This window comes from Rhopalosiphum maidis, chromosome 1, assembly GCF_003676215.2.
Source record: "Rhopalosiphum maidis isolate BTI-1 chromosome 1, ASM367621v3, whole genome shotgun sequence".
NCBI classification, from domain to species: Eukaryota; Metazoa; Arthropoda; class Insecta; order Hemiptera; family Aphididae; genus Rhopalosiphum; species Rhopalosiphum maidis.
Window position 1 is genome coordinate 45,382,586 of NC_040877.1, and position 19,850 is coordinate 45,402,435.

At 24.1% G+C, this 19,850-nt stretch overlaps 1 protein-coding gene across 3 annotated transcripts in view; it reads left to right on the plus strand.

Annotated features, from left to right (window-relative positions):
* LOC113551154 (6-phosphofructo-2-kinase/fructose-2,6-bisphosphatase) overlaps positions 1–19,850 on the plus strand; it is a 32,495-nt gene that overhangs the window by 1,681 nt on the left and 10,964 nt on the right. Inside the window, exon 1 of one of the 3 annotated variants that reach the window (XM_026953237.1) lies at positions 16,301–16,595. The exons of the other annotated variants lie outside the window; for them this stretch is intronic. Coding sequence (XP_026809038.1) covers positions 16,544–16,595 — 52 coding nt within the window. The 5' untranslated portion in view covers positions 16,301–16,543. Of the gene's footprint in view, positions 1–16,300; positions 16,596–19,850 lie in introns of those variants that run through there. 3 annotated transcript variants of the gene reach the window in all.

The window sequence follows — 19,850 nt, forward strand, 5'->3', positions numbered from 1 at the left end:
AATTATGAACCAAAATAGAACAAGATAAATGTAAAGTTTGACGCTCTAAATACTCCATTGCGTGTAGTTAAGGGTTAAAATATTTATATTTGAATATTTTCATTTCAATTGAGATGTGTTACTATCCATTTTTAAACACTATTAAAAGTCATTTATTGTAAAATTTGTCATTTAATAATATATTTATAAATAATCCTAATGAAAATGGTAAAAAGTCTACATAAATGTTCTAGCCTTCTAGGGTACAAACTGTAACAACAATAAGAAAACAAGTTATAACAGTTGTTGATGTGATTGATTATTACAATCTATGCTTGTATAATAAATAAATATTGCCTACTTATATGTATTTAATATTTATAAATTAATTATAATTTCTTTTTTAATAATAGTTATTAGTTTTTATAAATATTGAATATGGTGTCAGATATTATTGACAGTTAGATTGGATATCTATAGAATAATAATTTATTAATAATAGTCTATCAAAGTTTAAGTTATTATTGTATTTACCAAGAAATGTTATAGTTATATTTATGTACATTATATTAATTATTAACCTGTATTTCTGAGGTCTAAACCAATAATAAATAGTATTTTTTTTTTTTTATAAAATCATAGTAAAAATGAATATTGATAATCAAAGAAGAAGGAATATTATTCTATGTGGGTCATACTATAACTATACTATTACTTTATAAATTAACTTAATATATGAGTATGTGACTATATAAATAATTAGGTAAGAAATTGAATAATATTATTTAGTATTTTAAATTACAATTGTATTTGTCAGGTTAAAAATTATTATGAAATAAAAGTAACTATTTACTAAAACTTAGTTAAGATTAATCTAACCTTAACTTTTTAATTCATTTACTCTTAGTCTTGATTTATAATACCTATAAAGTGTATATTCTTTGAGTTAGGCTATTAACAATTTAGCTATAATATCTATGAAATTAAATTAAAATTAAAGCAATATACATTACCATAAATTAATAATGACAAGAGTTTAAATTTGGGTTTAGGTATTACCAAAAAATTATATTTTCAGTCTGAGTAAGTTACCTGCACAATTAATTAATCAACACTTAAGTAATTAAATACTTATAATAGTTAATAGAATACAACAATACACATATGCTTTATTGATTTTAAGCAAACATATAATAGTATTATAACAGAAAAGCTATGTTTAATAATGTTATTGTTAATTTTTTTATACTTTACTTTGATATTTTAGTTTTTTAAATTTATTTTGTGGTTTTTTCTATTATATTTTTTGGATATTGTTTAAAACTTAAATGTTTTTATTATACATTGGTACAAGAATTCTTTGATTAAGTATCTATTTAATAAACTGTTTGTAAATACAAATGCATTTATCTATCTCATATTAATAAATAATAAATCATATTTATAGTGTTCTTGCTAGAAAACCTTTATGGAATAATAAATAATTAGTATTTAAATTTTCCAATATATAATTTAATTTTAGTTAGTTCATGTTAGGTAATCAGTGGCGGATCCAGAGAGGGGGTGATTGGGGTGATCGCCCCTCCCTGTTCTCTCAAAAAAATAGTTTAAGTCCCTGATTTGAGTTTTTGACGTAATTAAACTTCAAGGGTAACAAAATTATAGTGATATATTTTTTTATTACTATTATCTACTATAAAAAATATTTTTTTTGTTCTGTATGAGACTGTGGAAAGTAACAAATGTATGTATTTAAATAAATATTTTATCAAAACTAATGTGTGCCCTTTAAAAATTGCTCCCCTCTGTTATCTTGGTCTGGATCCGCCCCTGTAGGTAATACTTATTAGTTATCACTTATATAACTATATATTTAATGTAAGTTTCATATAATTTTGTTTTTATGTCGATACAATTATAAATTTATATTGCATAGTTTTACTTTTAGTATAGCCTCCTCTTAAAAGAAATTATCGCTAAGGCTAAATAATTTTAAAAATTTATCTCGGGCATTATTTTCACTCTAAATTTCAAAGAAATGATCTAATTTATACTTTATTAAAATATATCAATTGATATCAAATTGAACAGAAGATCCTAAACAATTTTTTTCTTTTCATTTTATATTTTTCTTATGGTGTTGAACTATTTAGTTTATATTAAATATAAATTTTGATCAATAAAAGTTATTGAAATTATATTATTTCAACTGAATTATTTTAGATTAAGATACCTTATAATATAATAATTAATTTTGTCATTTGGTGTATGTTAATTATATGCTTTCAGTATATTATATTAAGTGTGGTTTTATTTTTTTAATCCCAATCATTTTTTATAGCAGCGGTTCCCAAACTGTGCACTAGGGGCCACGAGCACTTTCTAAGGGCACCGCGGTTTACAGTTCATAATAAATAATTTATCATTATCAATAAGTATTCTTTTGTTCTGTCTTTCATGGAATTTACAGCAGGGCATCGTGTCTGAATTTGGTCTAAAAAAGGCACCACTGGAAAAAAAGTTTGGGAACGACTGTTTTAAAGTATTTAAAATACATTTTAATTACTAAAATGAGGTACTTTACTATTATTGTAATTAAATTTATTTAAGTGATTAAAAATTATAAGTGTCAATTGTAAATATTATATTTATATGCCTGTGATTATAATTGGTCCTACTTAATACATAAAACATGGTTATTTTCTTAGTTATATATTCTTCTTCTGCGTCTACTGAGTATTAATATTTTAAAATTAAATTGGTAATAGAATAGATTCATAATTATGTAGGTACTATATGCAAATATGTCTGTTAATTATTATGTAAATCTTAAAAGATGAATAAATTAAGATTTAAATTATAATATTCATCTATATAATTTGCACATTATAGTATAGAATACTATATTTTATGGTCCTGTACCATAGTCCATAGTAGTCTATATAACAAATCAAACAATTTTGTTCTTATTTAAACAAATTTAGTTATTTCATTGAATAAATAAATAATGGTTAAAATGTATATAGTATTGTATTTTTATGTAATATTTTACACTTCAAACAATGTTGTTTATTTCTAAAATAGGTGTACTAATTTTTGTTACTTAGTACTATTTCTTTGTGTTTATTAATTTAAAAAAAAAACTAAAAAGTCAATATTGCATCTCATATTGCCTTATATTTTACCAATAAATGCATTAGTAATTATTTATTATAATGAAAGCCCATTAAAAATCCAAAAACTTGAAATCTATTTAACAATTTTATTTTAAATTAATTACCTAATTATAAAATAAATACTTATTTAATTTTATAATGAGTTTTTTAATATTTATTGGTAGACATGGGAAATTATTACATTTTTATTGAAATACACTATTTTTGATCTAAAAAATAACTAAATGGACATTTTGTAATAATAATTATTATAGTTATATTTTATGAGTTGAACTAATATTCTAAGAAATATTCTATAAATTAAAAAGATGCTTAGGTAGTTGAGTTTTTTTATACATAATATTTTCATTCTTTATTAATCTATATTAATAATCATGAGCACTCAAAAGTTTGTTTATATTTTTTTATTCTGATATTTGAACACCCAAACCCAGAATATGCAAAGCTAGCCATGAATATTATTTTGATTGCAGATATAAAAAATTAGTAAAATTACATAAATTAGGCTATTTTTTACAATTAATTAATGTTTATTAAAAGGATATCACGCATTCACTGTGAGATGCCTGTTGTCTTGTCAGTACATTTGAAAAAATTAAAAAAATGAATAATTATATTTATTTAAGTAAAATTATTTAAGAAACAATTGTAGAGTTTTAATAACCAAACTATAATATATCTACTATAAATCAAACAATAACAACAAGTAATTCAATATAAGTACCCATTATTATTATTTATTTACTAATATTTAAAAATAAAACGTTTTCTAATTGAATTATTATTATTTTCAGAATACATAAAATTATCTTTTATGTCTGTAAACATTCAGCTTTCTACAATTATCACTGTAGTATTGTAGTGTGTCTATAGATTATTGCGAAATTATTTTTTCCAATAAGCTAACCTCAAAGTTAACCTATGTTACGTGTTTGTCAGACAGATAAAATAGGCGGATGTGTAGTGTGCTCGTTAGTATAAACAAGTGTTACAGAAAAGTAAAAAATAATTTAATTAAACAAAATTATGGTTTTTTTTCAAATTAAATATGTAAACCTATAAATTAATTATTAAAGGTTTGATTTTTTTATTCAATTTTCAAGCATATTAAAAAATATTTATAATTAGATTTTTATACAAAATATTAGGTAAGATATAAAACACTACCCTAGTAGGTACCCTTTTTACCTTTAAGGAAATAAATTAAATAAATTAAATATAAATGATAATATGTGTATTTACATTTGGTACATTAATTGGTGTTTCTATTATGAATTTTTGAAAAAAATAAAATTGTATTTTAGGCGTAAGAGATTTTTTTTGTTGAAGTCCTTGTTTTGAAAATAACACTATAATATCATATATTTATGCAAATATATATACATATTACTTATATGATTAAAATTAAATGTACAATTTTAGTATTTAGTAATATATAATTTATAATTAGAGCATGGAAATATGACCTGAATTCACATAAACAAAGTGATTCTCATTTGAAAATAATACGTTTGTATCACCACAAGACACTTTAAATTATATAAAAATCTAAATAATTGAAAATATGGTAAAATTTAAATACATTTATTACAAAAGAAAAAATGTAGGCGAGCTGCTTAGTGAATCATTGTGTATATAATTAAATAATTGTAATAGTATAAAAAAAGAAAGGACTATATAATACTGTAGCACCGACTAAAATTAAGTTCTATTATATTCTGCTATGATATTAGATTACTGGACATCTGGATATTTTTTACTCTTAACACCTTAAAAAAGTCAAAGTACCAATTACATTAAATTTACTTTCAGAAAACATCCTTAATATTAAATAGTTTTATCTAAGACAAGAAATAAATGAAAATTACAAATAAATATTAACATATTAAAAAGAATTGGGGTGTTGTACTTACTACATTTTAAGCGTTAAAATAAGAGTATAGGTTAGAGGAATAGGAATTTACTATTATACTACTTCACACATTTTACTATTCTCATCTCTTATCTTTTTAGATTACATAGATTTAAAATACAGTGGCTCATTTAATCATGATACATTCTAATTGTTCAATGTTATTGTATTTACAACTTGATTATATTATTTTTATTTTTTATTTAATTACGCAGTTTTTATCAAGGTCATATAACATATACTATAAATATAGTATAGTATAAAATATAAAATATTAAATACTAATATAAATAAAATATAAAATCGTACCTAGCTAGGTAAATAATTGTATCATATTTATAAATATTTGTGTATATTTATAAAATGTAGTTTGTGTTGAATATGAATTAATATTATTTATTAATTAACAAACGAGTTAAACACAATTTAAATATCTGTGTGATTAAGGTAATAAGGTTTACACGAATGTATTTTTTTTTTTTTATACTTGAGTCGTAGGCTAAAAGAAAGATTATAGTTCAAATGACGCAATTAAATAACTCATCGTGAATGACGCTTATGTCTGTATAATGTATTTGTGTGCATAATGCATATACACCTAATTGTATTGGAATTTTTGAACTTGTATAATTGTTTGTGAACTTTATTCAAATAACGCTTAAAATATTTTTGAATGAATGCTATTTAAGTATAGTTAAATTTATCTCAAAATTAATTTATGAAAAATATTTTTATGAACATTTCTATATTTTTAAATATTATATAGATTTCGTATGACCAAGTTAGAGCAACACAACAGATTGTATACAATAAGACTCAACTTGTAATAAATATTAATAAGTATATAAACAAAATTAAACAACATAAAATAAAATAAATAAAATAAATATTACAAAAATTGAATTAGGGTAATATTAAAGGAATAAATACTAGCGTGAAGATGCTCAGAAGAGCCGATTTTTGTCGGACCACGACATGTTCTCTTGTTGCCTAGCTGGATTGAGTATAGTTAGAATCACGTTTGAAAATATATCAAATGCTATAGTCTATACTCTATTGGTTTGTAATCTGTCACAGATAGACTGTCTATTTCGTTCGAATTAATTCACAAAGTGAATACAACACCGATGCCGATTTTCCAGTTGAGGTATACAAAAACCGTGATACACCGATGTAGTGCTATATATTTTATGTTGAATCATTTTTTTCTTGGGTGAAGTCGGAATAAACTGCTAGTTTAATAAACTTCATAAGTACGCAATATACATAGAAATTATGCATATTTCTATCTGTTTTATATTATACAATTTACATGGGTAAATTAAATATAATATACTTTTCAGGTTCGATAAATAAGTAAATTAGTAAATATAGATTACTTTTAACTAAGTATTTATATGTCTCTCCTATTGTTGATTGATATTAGGTATTATTTACTTATTGTAATGTAGGAAATATCCCAATTTAAATATAATATATTATTATAATATTCAATATTTGTATCATTAAACATTTATTTACTGTTTGATGAGAAATATACATCGTGAACTTTTAGCAAGTATATTGTACATACTACGTATAACTATTATATATTACATATTTACATGCGTAACTAAGCTGTAGATATTAATTTTGTTTCAAATAAAATAATCGCAATTGTTTCCAATAATATGTAATTTTAAGTTAAGCTTTTTAATTTTTTGTCACTTGAAAGTAAAAAAACAGTGGAAATCCTTATGCAATGATTGTATAGTATATTTTTTGAGTGAATCTCGTTATTGAATAGGTCACTAATGAATATTCATTAAATTTGAATTCAATAATAAATTATAATAAATCATTGTATACGAAAACGATTACAAGTAATTGGTGTGTAGTTTGTTGGTCTCTATTCCTAAGGATGTTTTATTTGTATCAGTTCATATCTAGTAGAAATTTGTTACCTTAAAAAGTTAGAATTAAATCTTCTGTAAAATTTTAAGTAACTCATGGAGTGTTCTCCCCCAATTTAACATACTTACTTAATTAAACTTCATACGGAGGCCGTGGTTTTATTTTTTCTCATTTGTTAATTTATAATACTTTTTGGTTTTAAGTTTTTTATTTGTTATTTCAGAGCTTTTATTGTATTATATCTATTATTTCTATGTATGTTATTTGTTAAAATGCCGTCTAGCACTTGCATTCAATAAAGTAAAATAAATACTATTAATAATACAGAAAAAATCGCTAGATATTGTATATAATTAATTATTGTAGTATTCTATCATGTTATAAAATATTATTCTTATTAATTTATAAGTCAATACTAACGAACTCGTATTATACCGTAAAATAGTGTGAATATAATAACAAAATAATGTAATATTATACATGATATAAATATTTTGAAAATTTCATAACGTTCTATAGAAAATAATAATAATAAATAATATTATAGGTAATAATAGCTAAAAATGACTCTATGATTAAATTTTTGAACTACAAACAAAATAACTAAAATCGTTTTATTTAGATTTTTTCAACATAAATTCATTAACAAATGTCTATGAAAAAAATTGTGCTAATATATATACATTTCATCATTTTTGATTAATGTAAGAACAACTATAATAAACATTTTGTAAAAATTGTTGAGCTTTTTATTATTAATTTTATTAACGTATTACCAACATAAATCGAAAAATGTCATCAAACATATAAATATTATGAAAACAGACAAAATATTTTGAAAATTGTTTCAGTATAGTAAAAGTATATATATATCTAAAAATATATTTATACATTTTAAGTATTTGTAAAATGTTGTCCAAAACTAGTATTTTATATATCGAAACTGGTTTAAATCTGCTACCAGAACCAATTCTATAAATTGAAAATAGGTCATTTTTTTCTGCTCCTGACGTCAGATACATACATAAAAACATTGTAAAATCAATATATTCATTGCTCCTTTCAGAATCTAAAACTGTAATTATTATGAACTATTTTATTTTGTTCAGAAAAGATCGACTTGTCTTATTCTTCTAGTACACCTCATTATAATACCAACTATCAATAGCAGACTAAAATGTTATTTAGCCTTTGGTAGCGTGTCAGTACCTACCTACTTATTTTTATTATACACTTCTATTTCTATAGTTCGCATGTTTTGTACTACTGTAGTACTGTCTCACAATATCCACTAATTAAATTAATTAGTAGATATTGTGAAACAATTGTGTTCATTTTAAGATTTTAAAATGACTAAAAAAATGGACTTATATTATATTCATAAGTACACAATATGCCCGTAAACACTAAAAATAAGTTAGGTGTAAATATAAAGAAATATGTTTTTAAATATTTTTCATCGTTAATCGTTATAATTTTTTAAAGTTTTTTATGACAACATATATTCTAAAGCAGAATACTTTTCGGAATATTTCGATACATAAAAATTGAAATTCGGATCAGTAGTTAATGAGTTATAACTTTATAAGTATTAATTATACATTTTAGATTAGTGGAGTGGAGAGATATTTTTTACATATTTTCTAGTTGAAAAAAATTAAAATTTTTTTGCTTAATTTATAGTGTGACTGAGTAGTTAATGGTTGCTTTCTGGGTGTAATTTTATTATGCTTATTTCGCAAATGCAAAGAAAAACGATAATCATAGAATTATAAGTCAAGTATAAACGTAAAGCGCATTCATACACAATAATATTATATTATTATGATATGAGGAGGAGTGGTATATGTAATACTTATTATTCGTATTCGTGTATACATATAAATTATAAATAGGTAATATAAAAAAAAATATAAATAATAGTATTAATAATTGTAAATTAAATAAATATAATCGGTCATGCGCGCGCAGCTGTACGAGCCGTTTCGGCACAGTGCGGCGGTGGTGGATTCTGCGATATTGGACTGGTTTGATAGTGGTGAAGTTTTCGTACGTATATGTTGCATTCTGTGAACATCGCATTCTCTGTCAATTATGCATAATAACAGCGACTGCGGGCCGCAGTTCGAACCGCTCGCCTCCAGATACCTGAATAAAAAGACTAGGACCGTGTCTATAATCCACGTCGAGGGTGAGTATTATGCGCCGTGCTCCGTTTACCTATCAAATTGTGTATTTTCTAAGAACAGCAGATGTCAACTGTACATCGACATGTATATCGAGTAGAAAGATAATTGTTAATGAATTGAATATGTTTAATTTGAATTCATTAATAAATTATTGTTAAAGTAGGAAAAACGATTCTGAATAGAAATTGCCTGTTACTAATTACTAAGTACCTATATATTTTATTATGTATTTATATTGCTACTGTAGTAATTTATTAAACTATTAATAATACGGTTGACGTTAAATGGTATTAAAAGACAATAACTTAAAACTAATCTAAATATTTTGAAAGTTCATACTAATATTGTTAAATTACAACAAAATAACAAAATTTTTTTTCTTGTATTACATATTATTATTTTAGATTTCTAGATTTCAGTAAGTGCTACACATGTGGGTGATCTTGTTTAAGTTTTAAAACTTTTGACCGAGCTTAAAAATTGTTATCATACACTTTTTAAAATAAAAAACTATGACAAATTCAAATACTTAAAAATAACTTAAAATAATCTAAAATTAGTTTAAAGATTTTTAAAATTTTATTTAGTATACAAAAAAAAAAAACGGTTGAAGTAACAACGAAATATTTTAAGTTTCTACAAATTCTTCCTATATTCTTTAAATTACATTGAAAACAAAAACCCAAAAACCGTGGTTTAAGTGTGATTATAAAAGGGTATTGACATTTAAACTAATAAAAAAATATTAGTGGAATTACATTCATTTTTTATAATTCTAGTAGCAAAACTTATATGTAATAACCATAATATATTAAATTTTGAAACTTATAAGGTATGAATATTAAAAAATTAGATGTTATAACTATAAAACAATTATTTTAACGAAATTCTAATTTCAAAATGCTCATTAAAAATTATTGTTTATTTACGCTCTTTTTTGTTTGATTCCACTAAGTATAAACAACTTATGAAGAACATTGTATTACATTTTCAACCTTTTTGACTAGAGAAAATTATATAAAATACTAATATAAACACTTATACATTTCACGAATATAGGTTTATTTGTTTTTGAACTACAATAAAATAAAAAAATCTTTTTTGTGTAAAAATTTTCATTTTTCTATTTTTTTCTATTATTAAAAGCTATATTCTATGAACTTTATCCCATAAAGCACCAATTATATTCACTTTTCTAAAAGAAAATGTTAATTTGAATACTGAAGTATTTTTCTTTGATTTTTTCTATTATAAAAAAAATTCAAACATAATAATTTTTACAATTTTATAAGTACCTAGCAGATAGGCTAGATTGGTATTATATTAATTATTACATCTATCTATACTATATACTTAATACATTATTAATACAATCATAATAACCATATAGTATTATTCTTGCGTTGTTTTGTTTGCAAATAAGAATAATAAGATATTAGTATAATACAATCATTATTATTTTTATTCTCATTATGAAAGTTTTTATAAATATACTATATGAGGTCATTTCTGTTATAGAATTACCTATTTACACCATGCACATGTCTTTAAACATTACATATGTTATTTTGTATAACCTACTTAGTAATTACATTTATAATGTATTAAGGTAATATCTGCTTGTTACAATTTATTGTTAGATTATGTAGACAATAATTTAAATTTTCATAGTATATAATTATAATATTCATTACTTTAAAGATTAGTACTTATTATATTGCTATTTTTGGAAGTTTTTTCTTGTGATCTTTGGCATAAGTGGTCATTTATGGAATGTGTTAACATTAAAATTGTCAAACGTAATATAATTCATTTTTATTCATTTATTATATATTTAAATATACTGATTATAGTTACACTATATTTTTTATTAGAGATAATCATCGATAAAAAAATCTAAGGTGGTCGCTGCAAATGAATGTGAACTGATGGAATCATTAAGAATTGTTTATTATACAATTAAATTGACTTATGACACATAAACCAACAATTGAATACATCCATTAAGTTTTAAATGCAGTTTAGTTAGGTGTACAAAGTCACGTTTACAAATAATTGAATTGTTTTTAAACTTTTATAATTTGGTAATTAAAAAGTAATTTATATTTAAAAGGTAGAAAATAATAAACAAGCACTTTGTACTATTTTTAAATTGCATTCAATTATAATTTGGTTCGTATTAACCCCAATTAATAACACATTTTAGATTTTATGTATAGTTCAGAGTATGTTCCTTAGTATGGTAAAGTTGAGGAGTTGGTAGGAATTGTAAATAAATAACTCAAAGTATGATATATTTATTAAATAGTTTATTTAAAAGGAAATATTTAATATTCGTTGGAACAAATAACATTAATTTCTATACGTGTACCTAATCTAGGCACAATAAAATTATACAAAACATATTCGAACATTGTATTAAAAATACCTATTAGTTATTGCGTCGATGGTGAAATATCAGCGAAAAAACTCCCGTGTCGATTCTTCGGGTAGACAAAATAAAGAAACCAGAACACTGTAACATATAAAAGAAGAAAGACCAAAGAGACGTTAAAGTCGATAAAGTTTCAAAAATGAAAATTAGACAACTAATTTTAGCAAGACATATAATATGGCGGGCACATGAACATATGATTCGAGATGAGGTAAAATGGGTTCCAACGAGTAAGAGACCATTAGTATATCCAACACAGAGATGGATGGATAGAGTAGAAAAGAAGTTTAATACTCTGGGAATAAAAAATGGTGAGTAAATGCAACCAATAGGAATGAATGGAGAAGAGTGGTAACTGTAGGGAATAACTTCTTCTTAACCAACAAAACAAAAGAAAATATTTGCAATTAAAAAAAAGCCGTATTTCAATTTCAAATTCCACAACTTGATTGTTTTGAAATTGTTTTATTATTAAACAGTCTTAAAATAATATAAATATTTAAGATGTAAGTAATATAATGTTTAATAATGATAGATATATTTTAGATTCTAAGTATAGCGATGTGTTATTTTTTGTGTTCACGTTTTATAAAAAAAATGCTTTGATTTTTATCTTCAATATATTTTCTGCAGATAGGAAAGTGAATCTAGTTGGTAATTTCGGACGAGATTTAAATTAAAAAATAATCGGAGAAATGAAAGAATTTTTACGCAAAACTAGTTTTCAAGGAAATTGATTTTATTATTTTATTATAATCAAAAAAACGAATAACCTTAGTAACCTTACATACTTGAAATGTTCACTAAATGCTTATATTAACATTATATATACATGGTATAATTTTTAAAATATGTTGAATCATTTTGATCTATTTGTAGACATTTGAAATTTTGATTTTTTTTCTATAAATAATGACAATTAAAAGAATTGCATAAAATTCACGAAATTGTAATACATTTTTGTAATTAAACATACAATTTTAAATAAATTTATATAGTTAAGGTTTGTTAATTAAATAGGTATAAGGTTTCTTATAAGTAATTTATTCTGAAATTAAATTTAAAAAATATATATACTTGAAAAAATAAACATTTGGAGTTAAAATTTAGACGAAATAGCAATAACAATTATTAATTATTTTGCTATTTAGGTACTCATAATTCAAAAATTATTTGTGGAGACTTAAACTTCTATGTAGGCTTATTTTTTAATTTTATTTACACAATGACATTTTTAAAACATTAGGTTAATTTTATGCTATTGTCTATTTATATCATGAACCAATAATTCACACTGTTTTGCTGTAAGTTATCGACTCAAAAGATATTAACAATATATCAATAATTATTAATTTAAACTACTGCTTCAATTTTAAAAGTTCAAATCATAAAAGTTATGTCTATTGAGACACAGGGTGTTTTACCGACATCGGCCAGAATCGTATTTGATATTTTTATATGCATATCATCATTGAATACAGATTTAACACTCATATATTACAATGACTATTACTTAATAACGAGATACACTTGACACCTATAATTTTACAGCAGGGAAATTATCTATAGTTTATCTCTTTTTAATATTCATATTAAATTTGATCATTTTTTTATAAGGTTCTACTTGAGTTTTAACAATTTTAGTTTTTTTGTTGTAACTAAAAAGAATTAGAAACATTCTACTGTTACTTAAATTATAATTTTTTATATATTAGAAAATACTTTTATATTAGTATTTTTGAGATGTTATATATATATTATGATTCAGATAAAAATGTCAAAATATAGTTTTGATTTAATATTTAAATATTTAAAAATAAAACTTATATACGCAATTAAAGTTAAATTTTGTACAGTATGCAATTTTTGTAGCAAAGGTTAAAAAACTATTTGTTTCATGAACACTAAGATTTTTGACTTGCTGCCCGTTTTATACATTTTCATACGCACTAATATAATATATTCACTCAGCTTCTATTTATAAAAATTAAATTTCATAGTCTAACTTTACTTTAATAATTTTTTTTCATACCTATTGGTAATATAGTGTAATAATTCAATAATTGTCTTGTATCTAGTATCTACCACAATGCTGTTATAGTACTGTATTCTAACAACCAGAAAATAATTATCTATTAATAATAGATACAATACAATACAACATAATACTATAGCAGAGTAAATTATAGTTTGCTAACAAAACAAAGATCCATATTTTTTTTTTATCATTTATTTTACTATTATAGCTATTAAGATAAATATTATCAGAATACGATTATTTAATTCCTTGGGTTTAGGACTTAAAAAGAAAAGAAATGTTAAATTAGGGATAATATTACCCTCAATTATTTCATTTATATTTGGTAAATAATATATATTCTTAGTACTAAGTAGCTTTCAAAGTTTGTAACGAATAATGATTAATAGCCAATTGTTTTGTATTAATGTAAAACCTATTATTTTTCCTTATAGTAGACTAATACGTTACACAATATACTTGGTGAATGTGGTTTTGCAGAATCTTTTATATTTTAAGGAGTACGATAACAACAAAACAATACATATTTTTTAGTGGGTACTAAGTACATACACTTTATTAGTATTTTCATTTAGTCAGTTTTTAGGTTTTTAAATATATATTTTAAAACCTTATCATTTATATTGTTATTGTTGTTGTTGTTTGGTTAACATGGATAATAATATTATTTATAACATTATTATATATTATCTCTCTAATGAATGAAAAAGTTTTGTACATTTAATTTTCAACGTAATATAATTGCTACGGAAACCTATAAATAAATAAAATGTATTATTTATTAAATACTTAACATTTTATATTATTTAAAAAAAGTCTTGTATATTTGTTTTAAATATTTAAAAATACAGCTAATTAATTTTTACATTTAAAGAGGGTGATCTTTGGTCGCAGGGGCAAAGTCTCCGGGGGATTGATTAGCAAAACAAGAAAGGAGCAAAGTCCCTTAGTATTATAAACATATAATAAAAATGTGGTTTTACAATAAATGGTATCTATAAGAGTATTTTGATGAGTAAAGCCGTTACTGAAAAAAATCGGGGGGGAGGGGTCCAACATTTTTCTAAACAAAGATACTGAACACTCATAATTTTTTTGAATGACCAACAGCATGTCTGTAGCAGGTCAATGATTTACAAATTAAGATATTTAATTTATTTTGGATTCTACACATAAGTATTTACATTATTTCATTATATATACATACCTACTAGGATACCAAATTGTTTTAAAATTGTATAATATTATGCAATTATAGTTTATTTAAAATACGTTTCAAAACCAAGAATTTAGTACGCTTTCAGAATGGGTTTTCTTGTCTTGTTTTCTTATTGTATTTGAGCATTGGCTGCTTACAATAAATTAAAATTATATTTACATCTCAAAATGTAGATATTGTACTAGATTTTTGTAAAGTAGTTGTAATTAAAATAAATATTAATCCTCGTGACTTGAAATTTATTTTAATTACAGATCTTATTATTTTATATACGCATTGCAAATTTCAAAATATTTAATCTATATACTTATTCAAACTATTCTACAGTACATCGGTATTGACTTAAGTTATTAAAAATAATATATATGATAATATAATATAAAATTATAATTATTATAAATATTATATACGATGTTTATTTCATACATTTTTTTAACCTATATTATAATAGGTTACGCGCATACTACTTAATAAGTAGTTAAAATGCAAAATTGCTTAACCCTTCACTGACGCGACGGGGACGTTTTCTTTCTATATCGTTTCTCGTATCTATGAAGTGGTTTACTAATTATTGTGAATTTAAAATTACCACGTCATCAATTATATAGCGATTCATACTCAATATAACGAATCACGCTATAGAAACCTACTGAAAAGTTAGTATACATAGTTTCTTTACGATCTCCGATATTGCAGATAAAATTTGACAGTAGCGACCAAGATATATAAATAATTTATACTAACAATCGATACCCGGCGCCGCACTGTGAATGCGTGGTTGTTGGCGCACGACTCGGTCCGGTTCCTTCCGGTCCGCGGCAATTGGGTCGACGTCTTCGCCGGACGCCGGAGACGCTCTCGCGAGAATAGACCGACAGGCCGCTGTCTCGCGGCGTTAGCTATATATCCCTCCGGTGTCTACTATTTATAAACGCTCCGATGCCGCGCAAGCAACGCGCACGTCACACAATGGGCTGAAAATACGATTGTCGGGCTTGGGTACATGTGCGAATAGAGAATAGTTTATTTAGCTATAGCGCATGTACGTACAGTAGTATTATTGGTCGTTACGTGGTGCAATTTTTTTTTCTAATAAATACCTATATACTCTCTACCACCTCGGCGTGTGTTCGATGACGACGTAACGCGACTTGGCGATGGCGGCGGCGGCGCCGCCTTAACGATTTTGTTCGACCTCCATCCACCCCGACTCGTACCTGCCTATATACAAACGCACACGAGTAGTTGCATGGTACCTATATATATATATATATATAAATGCACGCACACCAAGTATTATTATAATCGCGTAAGTGCGGTTTTCGTTCTCTCCTACATACATGCACAGCTCGATTTTAAACTACGTACTTGTATTATTACGGCCGTGTATTATTGCTATCGCGCTCATTCGACTGCGGCATTTGTCGGTCGGTCGGTCGGGTCCGCTCGTTATCGCCGCCACCGCGAGATAAATAATAATACTCATTGCGACGTAAGTACATATATACACAATACCCGATGATGCACGTGACATCGTTGTCATCGTCGATATAATAATATGTATTGACCGCGTCCGGATTTGTACGTTTTCCAAAATAAATCTTTTCGCGCGTCTAGTAGTCGTGTCCGCGTCGTCGTTCTCCTCGTCACGCTTCGTCGTCGTTGTCGTTATTGTTACCGTTCGAAACGTCATTGTTAAACCCATGTTCCCCCGGCGGCAGTCGCTTTTTGAGCGACAAGAGTTCATTATGATCGGTGAGTTAGCCAAAAAGCAAAAACACACGCACAAAACTTTTTGACCTTGAAAAAATCATAACCGTTTCATTTTCGTATATGAGTTTTCTTCTTGCATAATATATGTATATTATATATGTGTACATATTTGTAATTTTATCAGTCTATTAATTGCGTATACAAGTTATCTACCTTCCAAAATCTGTTTTGCCCTAAAACGTATGAAATTAAAAATAATTAACTGTAACTACTGTATTTCTATATTTTGATGCGTGTTTACGAGGTGAATTAATTTTCATAAAATACATTTTTTATTACACTAAGATTTTTATCATTGCATTTTTGCACTTGTAAATGAGTTTTTATATTCGTTGCAAAGAAAAAAATATTAGTCGACCATCCTGTATCTGATGCAATCAGCATAAATTCAGTACTTCAATGGACTTAATAATATTAATGTTTACCTTTATCATGCGGATAAACGTAATTAACGTATTCAATGTATATTCATCTACATCAAAGTATCACTCTGATTGGCAATATGTAATAATCACTAATATAGTGATTTACATTTTAGTATAATTTTATCTTTAATTTATTAATCCTATAGTGATAAGAAATTTTAATGTGTACTACAAAATGAGTTTTTAAATTTTGGGGCTATACTCATATAAATAAATGATTATTTATGAGATACATAATGAAAATTGATTGATTTAAAAAGTAGGTATTAATTTATAGATTATTAGATTTAATTTTATAAATAAATAAAATATTATATTGTTTAAACGATACATTTTACATAATATATAATGTATGTAGGTAGTTTGTATTAGATACAACTACCTACATTTAAATACTAATTTAATATACTTATTGATTTTTAATAGTTTACCTGTATTATTAATTGTTATTTCACCTTGACAAGGTTAGTCTGAAATGTGACAAAGAAATGTTGGATCATAAATAAATTATAATACTTAACACTGTTTAAATTATCTGCAATTGTAAGTTTTAACATGTGATTATTAGTTAGGAGTTTTTAAGACATCAATAAATCAATAACCTTATAAGTATTGTGAACAATAAATATTTATAAACTCATAAATTTGTGTTTAAACGGTTAGGTATGGTATTATAACAATTTATTTCCGTTATGTATTAACATAATACAGTAAAATACGATCTTTTTTTAAAAATAATTCCTAGATTCCTGGTTCTAATTCGATAATACTTTTAAATTTATTTTAAAATTAAAAATATATCGTTATATAGGTTATGATTTACGTTAGATTTATGACGAACAACAATTATAAAACATTGATATTTATTTCTGATAAGTATATAAGGTTTCCAAATGTATATAATTTCAAACATTGAAATTGTATATTGGTATGTGTGTTTAATAGAATTAACATTTTATTTTAAAATATTGACTACTGCCTAATATACATGTATAAAAAGATACTTTTCATTTTTAAACTATTCAATTATGTATATGATTTATTTATATTTTTTATTTTGAAAATATAATATAATCAAAAGTTATACGAGTCTATTTTAATTAGAAATTAGTAGGATTGGAAATACCTACTGTAGTTTGGAAAAACGAAAAGTTTTTTTTTGAAATTTTACTAAAGTTTAACTATTAGAAAATGTTTTTAATTACACATCTTAGAAAAATTACTTATCCATTTGTATTTGGCATTATTGTTTTTTATGCATCAATAATTTTAAACAGTATAAGAAGTCTATTATAGTTTAATTTAATTTATATAAACATGATTTATGGTGTTACATTATATATTTTTTTTCTATTAATATAGTTATATAATTTTATTACGATCATTATTTTGTATGATATAATAAATTATATATCTATTAAGTATAGGTACCTAATTATGGAGTACATTGAAAAGTAAATTTTGTATTAGTTAGGTTGTTATAGTGGTTATAGTTATAGTAAAGAAAATGCGTTAGTTGTAATGTATAGAAATGTGTTATTGTTATTCAGCAATCTTAAATAATAATAGTCTTAATAGTATCCTTGTTGTTTAAAATAACATAAATATTTTTGTTTCTTAATATTATATATTTAAATTTGTATGACGGTTTGAAGGCGTTTTATTAAAGTATTAAATTATAAAATATAGAATAAAAAATGTTTCAATATTCGTGTTGATTTAAAAATTATTTATTTAACTTGCTTAACCTATTTCTGTAAGAATTTTATAAATTGTTATCAGATAAATTTGCAATTAATAACGTACAATTTTGTATAGAAATAAGTACAAAATTGTATTATACTTGTAAATTATAATTATTAATAAAATATTTGTTCATTGATATAAATGTTTATGATAATATTATAATATTTTTTTTTAAATTATATTACTTATCGTGTAACTTTTATAACTATTATGTTAACGATAATGCAACTAAAAAAAATGTGTTCTAATAATTGCGATGTCTTATTCTATCGATAGAAATAAAAGTAATTCTTTTAATTACGTTTAAACTAAATGGCTTATCGTGGAATTGTATATTATGTTCATATATAATATTTTAGTATGTAATAAGGTAATACAGTAGGTTCTCGATAATTCGAATGAGATTGGGGAAAGGGGTCATCCGGATTACTGATTTGTTCGGATTATCTATTATAATACTTTGCTTACATTGGGTCATTTGTAAGTATTTTTTTCGACATAAATGAAATCACTAAAAACTAACAATCACTATAAAGTATGACACGCGATTAATAATCGTTATCAACGTATGGAATCCGACGATACATTTCCTATTGAATTGAATTTATAAACACAAAACTATAATTCGTACTCTTATCGTATTATTATAAATGGTTGCTTACAATTACTTTTTAATATAAATAAATAAATCTCGAAATCTGGATATTATATTACTGATCTTATGTTTTATCCAAATTGAAGAAATTAAAGGTTTAAAGAAAACGGGTATCCAATGCCCGATGTATTTCTTAATCTTTCTTTATATACTATGACCTTAGTTTAATGAGATTTTTTGATAAATGATTATTTAATTGAACACAAATAAATCCAGTGATTTATGTATTATTAATTTATTATAGGTAGGTTTTCTTTTTTTCGTAGTTACCAGCCTTCAAAACCATATTATTGACAAACGTATGCCATAACATCTTTTCCTATCAATAATATTTAGTTTAGTATAGATTAATTTTATTCGTGTAGTTTATAAAAAAAATTTTCTCGGTGACTTTCCTAGTACTTTTTTTTT